This window comes from Eretmochelys imbricata, chromosome 3, assembly GCF_965152235.1.
Source record: "Eretmochelys imbricata isolate rEreImb1 chromosome 3, rEreImb1.hap1, whole genome shotgun sequence".
Lineage (NCBI taxonomy): Eukaryota > Metazoa > Chordata > Testudines > Cheloniidae > Eretmochelys > Eretmochelys imbricata.
The window spans coordinates 109,907,189-109,921,189 of record NC_135574.1 but is presented as its reverse complement, the minus strand read 5'-3'; the positions used below and the strand labels follow the sequence as shown (position 1 = coordinate 109,921,189).

Sequence of the window (14,001 nt, the reverse complement as noted above, 5' to 3'; positions counted from 1 at the left end):
TAAAACAAAAAAGGGTTCACAAAAAATATTCCCTCACTAAGGTTCTGGTACGATTGCTTCACATTAATTTTGTTTTTGATGGTTTTTTTAAGGGGGGGAAGAGGCTTCTGAACCACATGGCAGAGATCATGCTTCATTCAAACTTACGCCTCCAAATTATCGCCTTCAAGAACTGTTTGCACAGGAAGGTAGCCAAGTCGTGGGTGCTTAGCAAAATACTTCTTTGACCGGAACTTGTTCTTCAGCACCTTAGTGAAGTCGCGTACATCTTCTCCGGATGTTGTCTAGAACAGTAGAGAAATAAAATTAAACATTTCTAATTGGCACTGGGTTATATCTTAAATAACGCTGGAAGAGTACATATGGGGGAACTTCTAAAAGCTGATGATTTTATACTCTATGAATAGCCTGAAATTTACATTAGCAATTGTGGAAAAATGCATCGCCAGGATTTGTTATGCTGGCTTGAAAACCCACAGCGCTTAAACCTGTTAACAATGAATACACAAGGTTTCTTTATATTTTATGAAATGATGGCTAATAAAAACTAGAAGTTACAAGCCTAAAAAGGCATCAAATTATAATCAAAATGATAAAAAGTAACAAGCTATTTTGTTTAGAAACAATTACAGTCAATTCTACTCACAAAAAAGTATTGTGTTCTTTTAACTATATAAAACAGTTATGATGATGTATTCTATAGCACTTGCTTCTCTAACCCCTCTCTCCATTTACATGTCTGAGTACTGGTAGGGTAAGAAAGCATATACTTTATCAACAGGGTCACGTAAGAGACTAACGCATTCTACTTTTCCAAAAGTGCCACAGAGTATTGAATGACCTCTCCATTGTCTGATTGAACTGAAGAGAGTATCACAAGCAGTAGATTGCCCACTCAGACTCCATGCTGGGTCACTGATTTAATATTGCCTTTAAAAAAATAGGTATTATCTGCTCAATCATAAGAACTCCCCTGCCTGAGTTTTCCTTGGATGCTTCCTAGTCAAGTTACCAGAACTAATCCTACTTCTCCTTATTTGTATAACAGTAGCTCCTAGAGGCCCAAACTAAAACTAAGGCTCCATTGTACAAGGCTGTATAAAGACCTAGTAAGAGGCAGTCCCTGACCTGAAGAGCTTACATTCTAAGTGTATGTCCATACTGCAGTATAACAGCTGCAGCTGGCTGACATCAGCTGACTCAGGCTAACAGAGCTTGGGCTGAGGGGCTAAAAAACTGCAGTGTAGATGCTGAAGCTCAGGTTGGATGGAGCCCAAACTCTGAGACCTCATGAGGTGGGAGGGTCCCAGGGTCCCAGCCCGAGCCCAGAAATCTACACTGCAACTTTATGCAATCTACAGAAGCTCCACAAGCCCAAGTCAGTGGACACGGGACAGCCACAGCTGTGTTATTGCAGTGTAGACATAACCAAAATAGAAAGACAGGCAAAGGAAGGATGGAGAGGAAAAAGACAGAACGGTGAAGTGATTTGCCCAAGGTCACACAATAGGTCTGAACTTGGAATATAACTCTGGTGTCTCATTACTTCCAGTCTAGTATCCTATTCACCAGACCCCAAGAGCCTAAACATACAAGTTATGGCCATCAATACTCTCAGAAGCTTTTCATTTTTCCCTGTTGATGCTGTCCTTTTCAAACTGGCACACATTCATTTTTCATCTGTTTAGAATGACTGCTTTTAACATTATCTGTATCGATTTTAATTTGAATGGTGATGGCAACATCTCTTTCATCTTAGAGTTCAGTAACTTCTGCTAAAGAAACATCAGAAAGAGTATAAAATTTGTCGATGGGTCTTACATGAAAGTGACCTAAAAAACCTCAGGAAGGGAGTTGTAATTTTTTTTAAACTTATACTTAAAATGCATAGAACTGTTCCCATCTGTTCTAGCTATACCATCTTCAGCATGCTTCTAATTGCAGTACCAAAAACCAAAACCAACCTAACAAAAAAAAGACTATTTCCTTCCAAAAGCAGCTATTCGTTGAAGATCACAATGGAATCCATTGCTTTACATACAAAAGGACTCTTTCCAAATGGTTCTAGGTGTTTTCTCCTCACTACAAATTATAAAATTACATGAAACAGCATATGATATGGTGTCACTGAACGACAGAAAATTCTATGTTGGAAGCAGCTCATCAACATAAAGTGCTGCTAAAGCTAGGTGGAAATCCACAGTGAAAGCAGAGCTATTAACATTTTTCAGAGTTGTAAATTTTTTCCCCATTAACTACTGTAACAACCTCAGATTGAATAAGTCAAGCCTTTCCTGCCTTTTATTTCTTACTGTGAAAAGAGGTAGCTCTCATCCCACATGTTTAAGTATTTAATGTAGATACACCCGAGTATTTCATTATATATTTTTATGCAAACTGAACTCCCTTCAGTAACAGTATATGATTAAATTTATGACAGGTTTCAGAGTAGCAGCCGTGTTAGTCTGTATTTGCAAAAAGAAAAGGAGGACTTGTGGCACCCTAGAGACCAACAAATTTATTTGAGCATAAGCTTTCGTGAGCTACAGCTCACTTCATCGGATGCATCATCTGATGAAATGAGCTGTAATTCGCGAAAGCTTATGCTCAAATAAATTGATTAAATTTATGTGACCACTATCTGTTCGAAACAGTTTCTTAAATCTGGTTGAGAAGCGTTTGAAGAGCAGCATAGAATACAATGAGCAATAAGGTAGAAAAGCTAGAATGGAATTCACGGGTCCTTTAAGCTCCAGAAGATATAACCCGGTGGGCTCCCAGGGAACAGCCTCACAAGATCAGTCCCAGAAAACATCTATTAGACTCTCAGATTATCCAAAAAATGAACATGAAGCCCAATGGGGTTGCCTACTTTCATGCAAAATAACCTGAACAGATGGAACTCTGCCACAAGGCCAATAAACTAAACTTCTAATTCTTGTGAACTATAAAAACAAATGCCTTTTAATCTGCCAAAATGTTTCTCTGGGGTACAGTTTATGTGGTATGACAACCTGACCTAACTGCTTAAAAGGACCGATTTGGTTAAGAAACGAGAAATAGAACACACTAAGCACTGATATATTAATAATGGGGGAATATTTTATCTATGTTAAATGTGTATAAGTCAGAGCTTGGAAGAGTCGTACAAACAAACCATCATGTAATTACAAGTCAAGTGTTACTCATGGGTGTGCGTGTAGCTGGTGTTGCACGGTATTCTAGGGTTGCCAACTTTCTGTCTGCAGAATACTGAACACCCTTGCCTTGTGCCTTCCCTGAGGCCACGCCCCTGCCCCACCCTTTTTCTGAATCCCTGGCCCCTTCCTACTCCCTCCCTCTCCTCCACCCTCGCTCACTCGCTTATTTTCACTGGGCAGGGGGTTGGGGTGTGAGAGGGAGTGAGGGCTCTGACTGGGGATGCAGGCTCTTGGAAGGGGCTGGAGATGAAGAGTTCAGGGTGTGGGAGGGGGCTCTGGGCTGGGGGAAGAGGGGGGGCTCTGGGAGGGAGTTTGAGTGTGGGATGGGGCTCAGGGTTGGGGCATAGGAGGGGGTGAGGTGTGCAGGCTCCACGTGGCTCCCGGAAGAGGCAACATTTCCCTCTGGAACTACGGAGCCGGCGGTCCAGGCAGGGGCAGTGCGCAGAGCCCCCCTGGCCACCCCTATACCTAGGAGCCAGAGGGAAATGCTGGCCGCTTCCCAGGAACCATGCTGCAGGCGGCCAATCGGACTTTTAACAGCCTGGTCAGTGGTGATGACTGGAGCTGCCCAAGTCCCTTTTTGACCGGGCATTCTGATTTGACGCCTGACAGCCCTTTAGCATATGTACTAGATACGCTAAACATTCATATGCCTCTTCATGCTTCGGCCACCATTACAGAGGACACGCTTCCATGCTGATGAAGCTCGTTAAAAAAATAATGCATTAATTAAATTTGTGACTGAACTGCTTGGGGGAGAATTGTATGTCTCCTGCTCAGTGGTTTACCGGCATTCTGCCACACATTTCATGTTGTGGCAGTCTCAGATAACAATCCAGCACATGTTTGCTTTAAGAACACTTTCATTGCAGATCTGACAAAATGCAAAGATGGTACCAGTGTGAGATTTCTAAAGATAGCCATAGCACTCAACCCAAGGTTTAAGAATCCGAAGTGCCTTTCAAAATCTATGGGGGACGAGGTGTGGAACGTTGTCAGGAGTCTTACTGAGTAACACTCCAATGTAGAAACTACAGCACCTGAACCACCAAAAAGAAAATCAACTTCTGCTGATGGCATCTGACTCAGATGATGAAAATGAACATAGTCAGTCTGCACTGCTTTGGATCGTTATCAAGCAGAAACCATCATCAACATGGAAGCATGTCCTCTGGAATGGTGGTCAAAGCACTAAGGGTCATACGAATGTTTAACATATCTGGCACATAAATGCCTTGCAACACCAGATACAACAGTGCCATGCGAACACTTTCAGGTGATGTCATAAATCAGAAGCAGGCAGCATTATCTCCTGTAAATGTGAAAAACTTGTTTGTCTTAGCGATGAGCTAAGGAGGACTGTGTGGACTTGTAGGCTCTGAAGTTTTACACTGTTTTGTTTTTGAGTGCAGTTATGTAAAAATAAATAAATAATTCTACATTTGTAAATTGCACTTTCACAATTAAGAGATTGCACTATGGTATTTGTAAGAGGTGAAATGAAAAATACTCTCATCTGTTTTACAATGCAAATATTTGTAATCAAAAATAATAATATAAAGTGAGCACTGTACACTTTGTATTGTATTGTCACTGAAAGCAATATATTTGAAAATGTAGAATAGAACAATAAATTCTATTATTCTTGAACAGTGCGATTAAAATTGTGATTAATCATTTTTTTATTGTTTGACAGCCCTACTACATACTATACTAACGATAACTATTAAGCTAAGATTTAAAACTATTTACAACTATTTTATTTTACAAGTTATGATTTAGGCCACGTGGGAGCTAGAAGAAACTGGAGAGGTGTTGACCCGGACTGCCTCTTATGCCCTCAGTTGGGAGCCTGAGGGAAGCTACTGCACATGTGCGGGTTAACGAACACTGCTTTGAAGAATTTCTGTACTTGGGCGCATGGCATGCATGCATGCATACTCACGTGTGGAATACATCTAGGGACCAGCATTAGAAGAAGAACCAAAAGTCACCATAAGCAACACAACTGAATGCTGTTACAATTTTTATAGTGTATTGCTGAATGATGTTACTCTACACAACGAGCTGAGAAGTCATATCAACAAAGTCAGTTCATCATTTGGCAGACTGTTAGGCAGAGTCTGGAAGCAACATGGTAGTAAGCTTCAAACCAAGCTACTAATAAAGTAGTCATGCTTGTTGTATGCGTGTGAGACCTAGCCCTATTTCAGGCATCGCATTAGGCTTCTAGATAAGTTCCATATATGAGGTGTGTGCGCCATACTTTGCATCAAATGGAAGGATAAAGTTACCAATAAGATTCTGGAACACAGTCACTTCACAGGAACTGAAGCCACGCTTATTGCATCAGTTATGCTGGGCTGGTCGTGTGTTGAGGATGGACAACATCAGAATGCCAAAGCAGTTGCTGTATGGTGAACTGAAAGTGGGCAACCACAAACAAGGCAGCCAGAAGAAATGCTTCAAGGACACACTGAAGCATAACTTGAAACACTGCAACATTGACACTGACAACTGTGAGTCATCAGCGACAGATGGATCATGTTGATGAGCAGTAGTCAACGATAGGGTTACCCAGTTTGAGATTAACCACTGTATGGATCTCGTGACAGACGCTGAATCGTAAACAGCAGCAGACTGAGGCCTTGTCTACAGTACCAGGGAAAGTCGAACTAAATTACACTACTCCAGCTATGTGAATAACATAGCTGGAGTCGACGTAGTGTAGGTCGACTTACCACAGTGTCTATACCATGCTGTGTCGATGAGAGACGCTCTCCCATCGACTTACCTTACTTTTCTCATTCCGATGGAGTACCAGAGTCGACCGGAGAGTACTTGCGGTCGATTTAGCAGGTCTTCACTAGACCACTACATTGATCCCCGCTGCATCAATTGCAGTAGCATCGATCCCTGATAAGTATTGACCTGGCTTCAGCAGTCACAGTTTATAATTGCTTCCTTGACATCCAACTATCTATGAACTTCATGCGGAAAAGACTGCCACGCATGCATTGGTCTTTTTAGTCACAACTGTACTCACAAAATGTAAAACCATTATCAGTGTGCCATCTTTGATTACGAAGGATGATGACAACAACATGGGGAACAAATATTTGATAGTGAGCTCTTCAGGCTAGCAGAGAAAGGTATAACACGATCTAATATATGGAATATGAAGCTATACAAGTTCAGATTGGAAATAAGGCGTACATTTTTTAATGGTGAGAGTGATTAACCATTGGAGGAATTTACCAAGGGTCATGGTGGATTCTCCATTACAGGCAATTTTAAAATCAAGACTGAATGTTCTTCTAAAAGATCTGATCTAGGAATTATTCTGGGGAAGTTCTAGGGCCTGTGCTATACAGGAGATCAGACTAGACGATCAGAACAGTCCCTTCTGGCCTTGGAATATAAAAATAATCCCCAAAACAAATAGCCCCTCACCATAGTACATACCTCATTCACCGCCTGCACGAATTCACACAACTCTCCCAGCACAACAATACAACAAGCACACACAACAACTCTAAACATACACAGCTCCTCCTGGTAGCACACACTAACACACTCAAATCAATTCAACTACCCACACAACAACACAACCAGCACACACAAAATAACCCCAAACATCACTCTGAAGATTATAATGTTGATGCGATGAAAACAGCTACAAGTATGGTTGAAAGCTCTTTTTGTTTAGACCATCACCAAGTTCAATCATCACTGGCATTTGTGGTCTGTTACCATCCAATTCTGAAGCCATTTTCACCCCCCCCTCTTTTTTTTTTTTTTTTTTTTAAAAGGCACAACTTTATGAATTATACCCATGTGACAGCAAAAGGCTTTCACCTACAAGTTATTTACATTAAAGTAGTACTCCAAACACCTGACTGTGCTAAGCATCATACAGAGTAAAAGATTGTAATCGGAGATTGTATTGTAATGCACGTGCACATGAAACAAAGTTTTATATTTGTGAGGATGGCCTTATTACTACTCACAAATGATGAAGCTATTATTGAATTATGCAGGCAACCCTAAAGAAGTGCCAGGAAAGCCTTTGCAACCCAGCACACCATCAATTATTCTCCAACAATCCATACATTCTACAAAAAATGTTTTAGAAATGTTTTAGTGAGTTTTAAATGTTTAGTGAGTTTTGTATCCCTCTGCCTATAAAGTCAGGATGACTCTGTATCATGAATCCAACTATACTGTATGAAGAAAATTCATAAATACTAGAAGACTTATCTAAAATAGATTTTACATATACATGGGTGTTGTAGTTTTAAGGTGAGACAACTCTGGATCTTAAAGGGCTATAAGCTACCTTTTGGAAAGCTGGGAAACTCTCCAACCAAATGGTACAAAATGTATCAGTTCCTTGCCCTGAAAATTCATAATACGTTGGAGATTAAGACCCTGATTTTGAAAAGCACTTAAGTATGTGCTTAACTTTAAGAATCTGTTTAAATCCATCCCTATCCAGCAAAACACATAGGCACATGTTTACATTAAGTGATTTTTTTTTTTGTTTGTGAGCTGTAAGATGGGTTAGTAGGCAGAGTATAAATGACAGTTTCAAAGGTGCATCACAAATGACCTTATTGTATGGCTATCACTAACAAGTAAAAAGAAAAGGAGTACTAGTGGCACCTTAGAGACTAATCAATTTATTTGAGCATAAGCTTTCGTGAGCTACAGCTCACTTCATCGGATGCTCACTAGTACTCCTTTTCTTTTTGCGAATACAGACTAACACAGCTGCTATTCTGAAACTAACAAGTAAGTGGAGTTTGCATGCCACTACAGAAGCACTGTGAAGATTCCTCTCCTGGAGGTGATGATTTTGGAATTCTTAGCTACAGGAATTCTTCGCCTGTCTCACAGTAAGAGTACAAACCCAAGATGTCATTACATCTTGTACCTTTGGAAAAATAATATTTTTTAAAAAATGTATCACACAGAAATTGATCTTTTTGCAATTTCAAGAGTAACCATCTGATTTTAGAATTTAGCAAACTGGAAGGAAAATGGGTACTAGGCTGCCAAATGTCAGAACAACTATTATACAAGCAGTGCTAGAGACAGGAAGCAATATTCACTTTGACACAACTGTTTGGATTCAGACTATTCTGATCAGCTGTTCAATCTTCTAAGGGCATGGATTAATCTCTGAACTCTACAGCTGAAAATAATGTTCTGCATTTGAAATAGCCAGATTCATCTTCTTTCAGCACACTTGTTATTTTCCTTCTTCTTCACAGAACAAAGTAATTCTGATAAAAACAAAGTGATAAGCTTGAAGGAGTGAAAGCATCGTAAAGTGGCGCTTCCCTGTGCCAATTTGTTGCTTACAAAATACTCAGACATGCTGTTTAAATGCTCAGGAAAGTAACCGCCTTCTCAAAATGTCAGCAACCATTACATTTTTGGGGTGTTGTCCTAGAGGAAGGTTCTTAAGAGGAATAGTTGAAAGGAAGCTTTATTGTGTCTGAAACATATTTTTCCCCTGAGGTCAAACCATTGGTTGGACTAATAATTTTTGACATCTTGCCTGTCGTGTTATGAAATTCTTCAGAGAAATACAATATTGGTCAGATTCCTTCCAAGGTAAGATGTCAAGAATAATTATAACAACAAAGGAGCAATCCTCAGAAAAATTTGCATTTCAGATTTGAAACATTACCAGAAGAAACTCTAGAAAGGAGACAACCCTACCTATTTCTTGCATCACTTTTGACAGCTCAGTTTACCACGAAGAAGCAAACCAATGACAGAAGTTGCAAATCATATACTGTAGGCAGAGTAATGAAAGAGTAAAGAAATTAGTAGTGCCGTAACAGGAGCAGGACGGCAGGAGGTACCATGAGCTGAAGGAAAGGACAAAAGGATCTCAATAATAGTAACCCCAAGCATTACCCATTAATCTGCCTCAACAGTAATGTCCATCTTGCTTTAGAGAGACACAGTGAGTGAGATAATATATTTTATTGCATCAGCTTTTGCTGCTGAGAGAGACAAGCTTTCAAGCTTACACAGAGTTCTTCTTTAGTTCTGGGAAATGTACTCAGGGTGTCACAGCTAAATACAAGGTGGAACAGATAGTATAGAATAAGGAGTTAACACACATTTCAAGGGACCATTCAATCATAGAATATCAGGGTTGGAAGGGACCTCAGGAGGTCATCTAGTCCAACCCCCTGCTCAAAGCAGGACCAATCCCCAACTAAATCATCCCAGCCAGGGCTTTGTCAAGCCTGACCTTAAAAATATCTAAGGAAGGTGAAGAGGCCCATTAATACCTCTCCAGTCATAGGGTGAGGGAGGAAAAAGATAAAAAAGAAAAGAAAGCGGGGGAGGGGGGGTTAAGTGGGTTACAGATGGTCGTAATAAGCTATAAATCCAGTCTCTGTTCAGTCCGTGATTTTTAATATCTAACAAAGTTATGAATTTAAGCTCCCAGGCTCATCTTTTGAAACACACCAAGAAATCTGTTATCTACAGCCAGTCACTCGAGTACCACAAAATATACTCCATGGAGAAATTCCGGGATATGCACCATAACACACTTAAAACTGCCTTCATCAAACAAGGACGCGCCATCGAAGTAGAAGATCGCCTCATGGAACAGGCCACCCAAGTATCCCAAGAAAACTTGTTTCAATACAGAAATAAAAACCACTCCGACCACACATCCCTAGTTGTCACTTACCACCCCACACTGGAACCTATACAGAAGGAAGCTCCCTTCAGACCAGAACCCACCAATTCAAAGTGGCACCAGACCCTGCCAGAACAACAGATGCAAAGCCTGTAGACATATCTTCACAGCTACAATGTTCAACACACCTTTCAAGGTTCATGGGTCCTATACATGCCCATCCCAACTTGTGGTGTACATCATCCAATGCACTAAATGCCCCCAACAACAACAATACAAGACAATCATTATGCTCTCAAATGAACTCACACAGAAAAACGATAGAAGACAAAAACACCACACCATGGGTGGGTGAACACTTTTCACAAAGTGATCACTCCATTTCTGATCTTTCAATTCTCATCCTCAAAGGAAACCTGCATAACACCTTCAAAAGACAAGCCTGGAAGCTTAAAATTATAACTTTACTAGACACTAAAAATCATGGAGTGAATAGACATACTGGATTTATGGCTTATTACAACAATCTAGAACCCACTTAACTCCCCTCCCCTCAGCCTTTTCCCTTATGACTAGAGAGGTGTAATGCATCACTTCATCTTGAATGGTCCCTTGAAATCTATGTTAACTACTTATGCTAAACAATCTGTTCTACCTTGTATTTAGCTGTGATACTGAGTATATTTCCCAAACCCGAAGAAGAGCTCTGTATAAGCTCAAAATCTTTTCTGTCTCACCACCAAAAGTTGGTCCAATAAAAGATATTACCTCAGCCATTTTGTCTTGCTAAGGGGAATACTTTTCAAACATTGCTGTGGTTCAGTTTCATATACAGACTACGTAGCACTTTTATCATACTGCACAGAGGATAAAGCTGCTTGAGAGCATTCTAGATGGATATGATGGTTGCTCACTCTAAAGCAGCAACAGCTTTACAGATTTATTTTTGGATACTTAACACTTAATACAGTATATCCTACCTCTTACAGTCAAGGTACACAAAGACACACACAAGCAAAAGCAACCTCTGTAGAGCTGTAAAAACACATATGACTGTTGAGAAGGGTCAATGGCCCTAACTCCACAAACCCTTAGGCATGTATTTAAGTGCTTTCCTGAATTGGGTTTATGTTCTGAACTGTGGGAACGGCTTTGAAAACGGTTACCTGTCTCTGCAAAATTATCTATGTATGAATTATTATATTAAAATTATGATTCCCTCCCCTGCCCCTCTTTGTTAAAATCATTTTTGCCAGATAAGGGAATTTAATGGCTGGACAGGTTGAACATAGTTATTGGGATCAAGCATTTGTGCTGGATGTTTACATAGAAAAGGCCTAGTGTAAATCTAGGCATTATTACTGTTTTGGATTTCAGGCCAAATTCTTAGCTGATGCAAATTAACACTCAATGGAGCCACGCTGATTTATACCAACTGAGAATCTTGCCCTCTGGTTTCACTGCCAACTTAAAAACAAAATCTTGAAGCTGCTTTCCAAATTATCCTGATTATTTAAATTTATGGCCAAACCAGCTTCTGAAACAAATCCCGCACACTGAGTTGCTTATCCAACCACGACTCAAAGGTTTTCCCCTCCTATATTTAGCCCAAGTTGCAGATTTCAGTTTTACTTATCAACTATGAGGCATTTATATTTTTCTAAAATATTTATTGTAATGTTGAAATTAATACATTAACAACTTTGAGACATTAAGAGACATTTGTGACTAGTTCAAATTTGATTCATCTATGTTTATACAGTGCTTTGCCAATATGGGGCCAAGAAAGACTTACATTGGCTTCTGTGGTCACTTTGGATCAGGTCTATAAAGCTCTCTAAAAGTGCCAACTATCATTATTGTAGGTAAAATGTACACGTTTTCTGGGCTAGAAATGTATATTGAAATAACAATGCAGCCTACATGGATTGTGAGACACAAGTCATTGTCTACAATGCCGAAGAAATTGGGTTATACCACGGCAAACACAAACCATGTTACAAACTATTGCTTTTTGACAGATTTCCATTTAAAGGATTTAAAAAAAAAAATCTATTCTCTCTTTCAAAGTTTTTTGACATTACCTTGATTTAAGTGAGTTCAAGATACAGAGGGGGCTGCAAGGCAATGCATCAACAGAAATAATGTTGTTAACTAACCATTTAAAATAACATTGATTTTGTTTTTAAATCAATTATTTCTGAGCTACCTAGAAATAACTGGTCCAACAGACGGGTTTCAGTACACCAGAGCCTCCAGCTTTCTACATGGCTAGAACTAGAGGGGAGCTTTCAGCATGGCCTATGAAAGGCCCCAGCCCCCCAGATCTAGCCTCAACAATACCCGAGTAGTATCTCTGCTTGGACAGTTTGAGACTATGACAATTGCATGTCCATCCCACCTCCTGGGCCTGTCCAACTTCCTCCTCCTCTCCGTTCTCCCATCTCTCTTTCCTCACTTCACCTTCCCTACTCCAGCAACCTCATCTCCTCCTTTTTCCTCATTCTCTCTTTTCACCCCATCATCCCCACCAAAATTACACCAGATGAATTTGCATGCCAACTTGCGCCCTGACCTCTTGTTTATATGCTGTACCTCTTTTCCCTAATATATTTTTAATGTTTGGGCTTTTTAGGCGGAAAACTCTTTGGGATGGGAGTGGAAACTGTCTTTCTACATGTTTGCATAGCACAACAAGATCTTGATCCCAACTGGGACCATGGGGCATCAGTGTAAACAGGGTGACTATTACTGCTAATGTGAATACCACAAATATTTGTCTGTCACATATCAAATTCCTTGCTTCAGGCTAAAACCTGAAGAAGTCAGGAAGGAATTTTTCACAGCCCGCATTTAGAGTATTGCATATATCTAGCTAAGTGCACTGTGTTTTCTGTCTTGCCTCCCCAACATATCTTTGACTAGCACAGCAGGAAAGGATATCTTATTACATGGATCAGTGGTCTCAGCTGGTATGGCAAACAATGTGTTTTGTTCTTACAATTTTCCACATATTCCAAATATTAACATATACAAAGGTTACCATGGATATAAGCTGAAGAAGGGGAATTGGAGAACCTGACCTGGAAAACAGCTACAATTGTATGCATGTGTGGCAAATATATTCTAACATTGTTAGGACTTTCTGGTTAAGTCTTCTCAGGAGGAAAATAATCCGACAGTGGCTATGGCTTTTGAAAAGAAAAGAAAAATGTACAAAAGTAAAAATCAAATGGAAAAAGATGACTTGTTTCATCCACACAATCAATATCAATAAACGTGTTGTGACAAAGTTCCTCCCCTGCCTTGGTGAGTCCTGTGCTTATTGGCGGACTTGCTCACCTCAGAGGTTCACGGCAGCCCTCAGTTTGGCCACTTTCGTGGCTCAAATCTGCCGTTTACTCAGTTAGCCTCATCACTGGCCAGCATGGGGAAAAGGAAAAAGAACAATCCCCGCAGTCTCTGCTGATCATAGAATCATAGAATATCAGGGTTGGAAGGAACCTCAGGAGGTCATCTAGTCCAACCCCCTGCTCAAAGCAGGACCAATCCCCAATTAAATCATCCCAGCCAGGGCTTTGTCAAGCCTGACCTTAAAAACTTCTAAGGAAGGAGATTCTACCACCTCCCTAGGTAACGCATTCCAGTGTTTCACCACTTAGTGGATCGGGGAACAGGCCAGAGACCTTCCCCTCTGGTGGAACCCACAGTCCAGGTCAACTCCTCCAGTATCAAGTAGGGAGTTGGGGGGATGGAGGGAACCCGGGCCTGCCCTCTAGTCTGGGTTTCAGCCCAGGGCCCTTTGGATTGCAGCTGTCTACAGTGGCTCCTGTAACAGCTGTGTGACATCTACAACTCCCTGGGCTACTTCCCCATGGCCTCCTCCTAACACCTTCTTTATTCTCACCACAGAACCTTCCTCCTCATGTCTAATAATGCTTGTACTTCTCAGTCTTCCAGTAGTACGCCTTCTCACTCTCAAGAGGCTTCTTGCGCCTCTTGCTCCCAGCTCCTCACATGCCCACCACAAACTGAAGTGAGCTCCTTTTTAAACCCAGGTGCCCTGATTAGCTTGCCTGTCTTAATTGATTCTAGCAGCTTCTTGATTGGCTGCTGGTGTTCTAATCA

The 14,001-nt window shown here is 40.6% G+C and overlaps 1 protein-coding gene across 1 annotated transcript in view; it reads right to left on the bottom strand.

Moving 5' to 3' along the window:
• UTRN (utrophin) overlaps window positions 1-14,001 on the bottom strand; it is a 528,745-nt gene that overhangs the window by 61,772 nt on the left and 452,972 nt on the right. Inside the window, exon 67 of the mRNA XM_077813162.1 lies at window positions 148-284. Coding sequence (XP_077669288.1) covers window positions 148-284 — 137 coding nt within the window. The remainder of the gene's footprint in view (window positions 1-147; window positions 285-14,001) is intronic.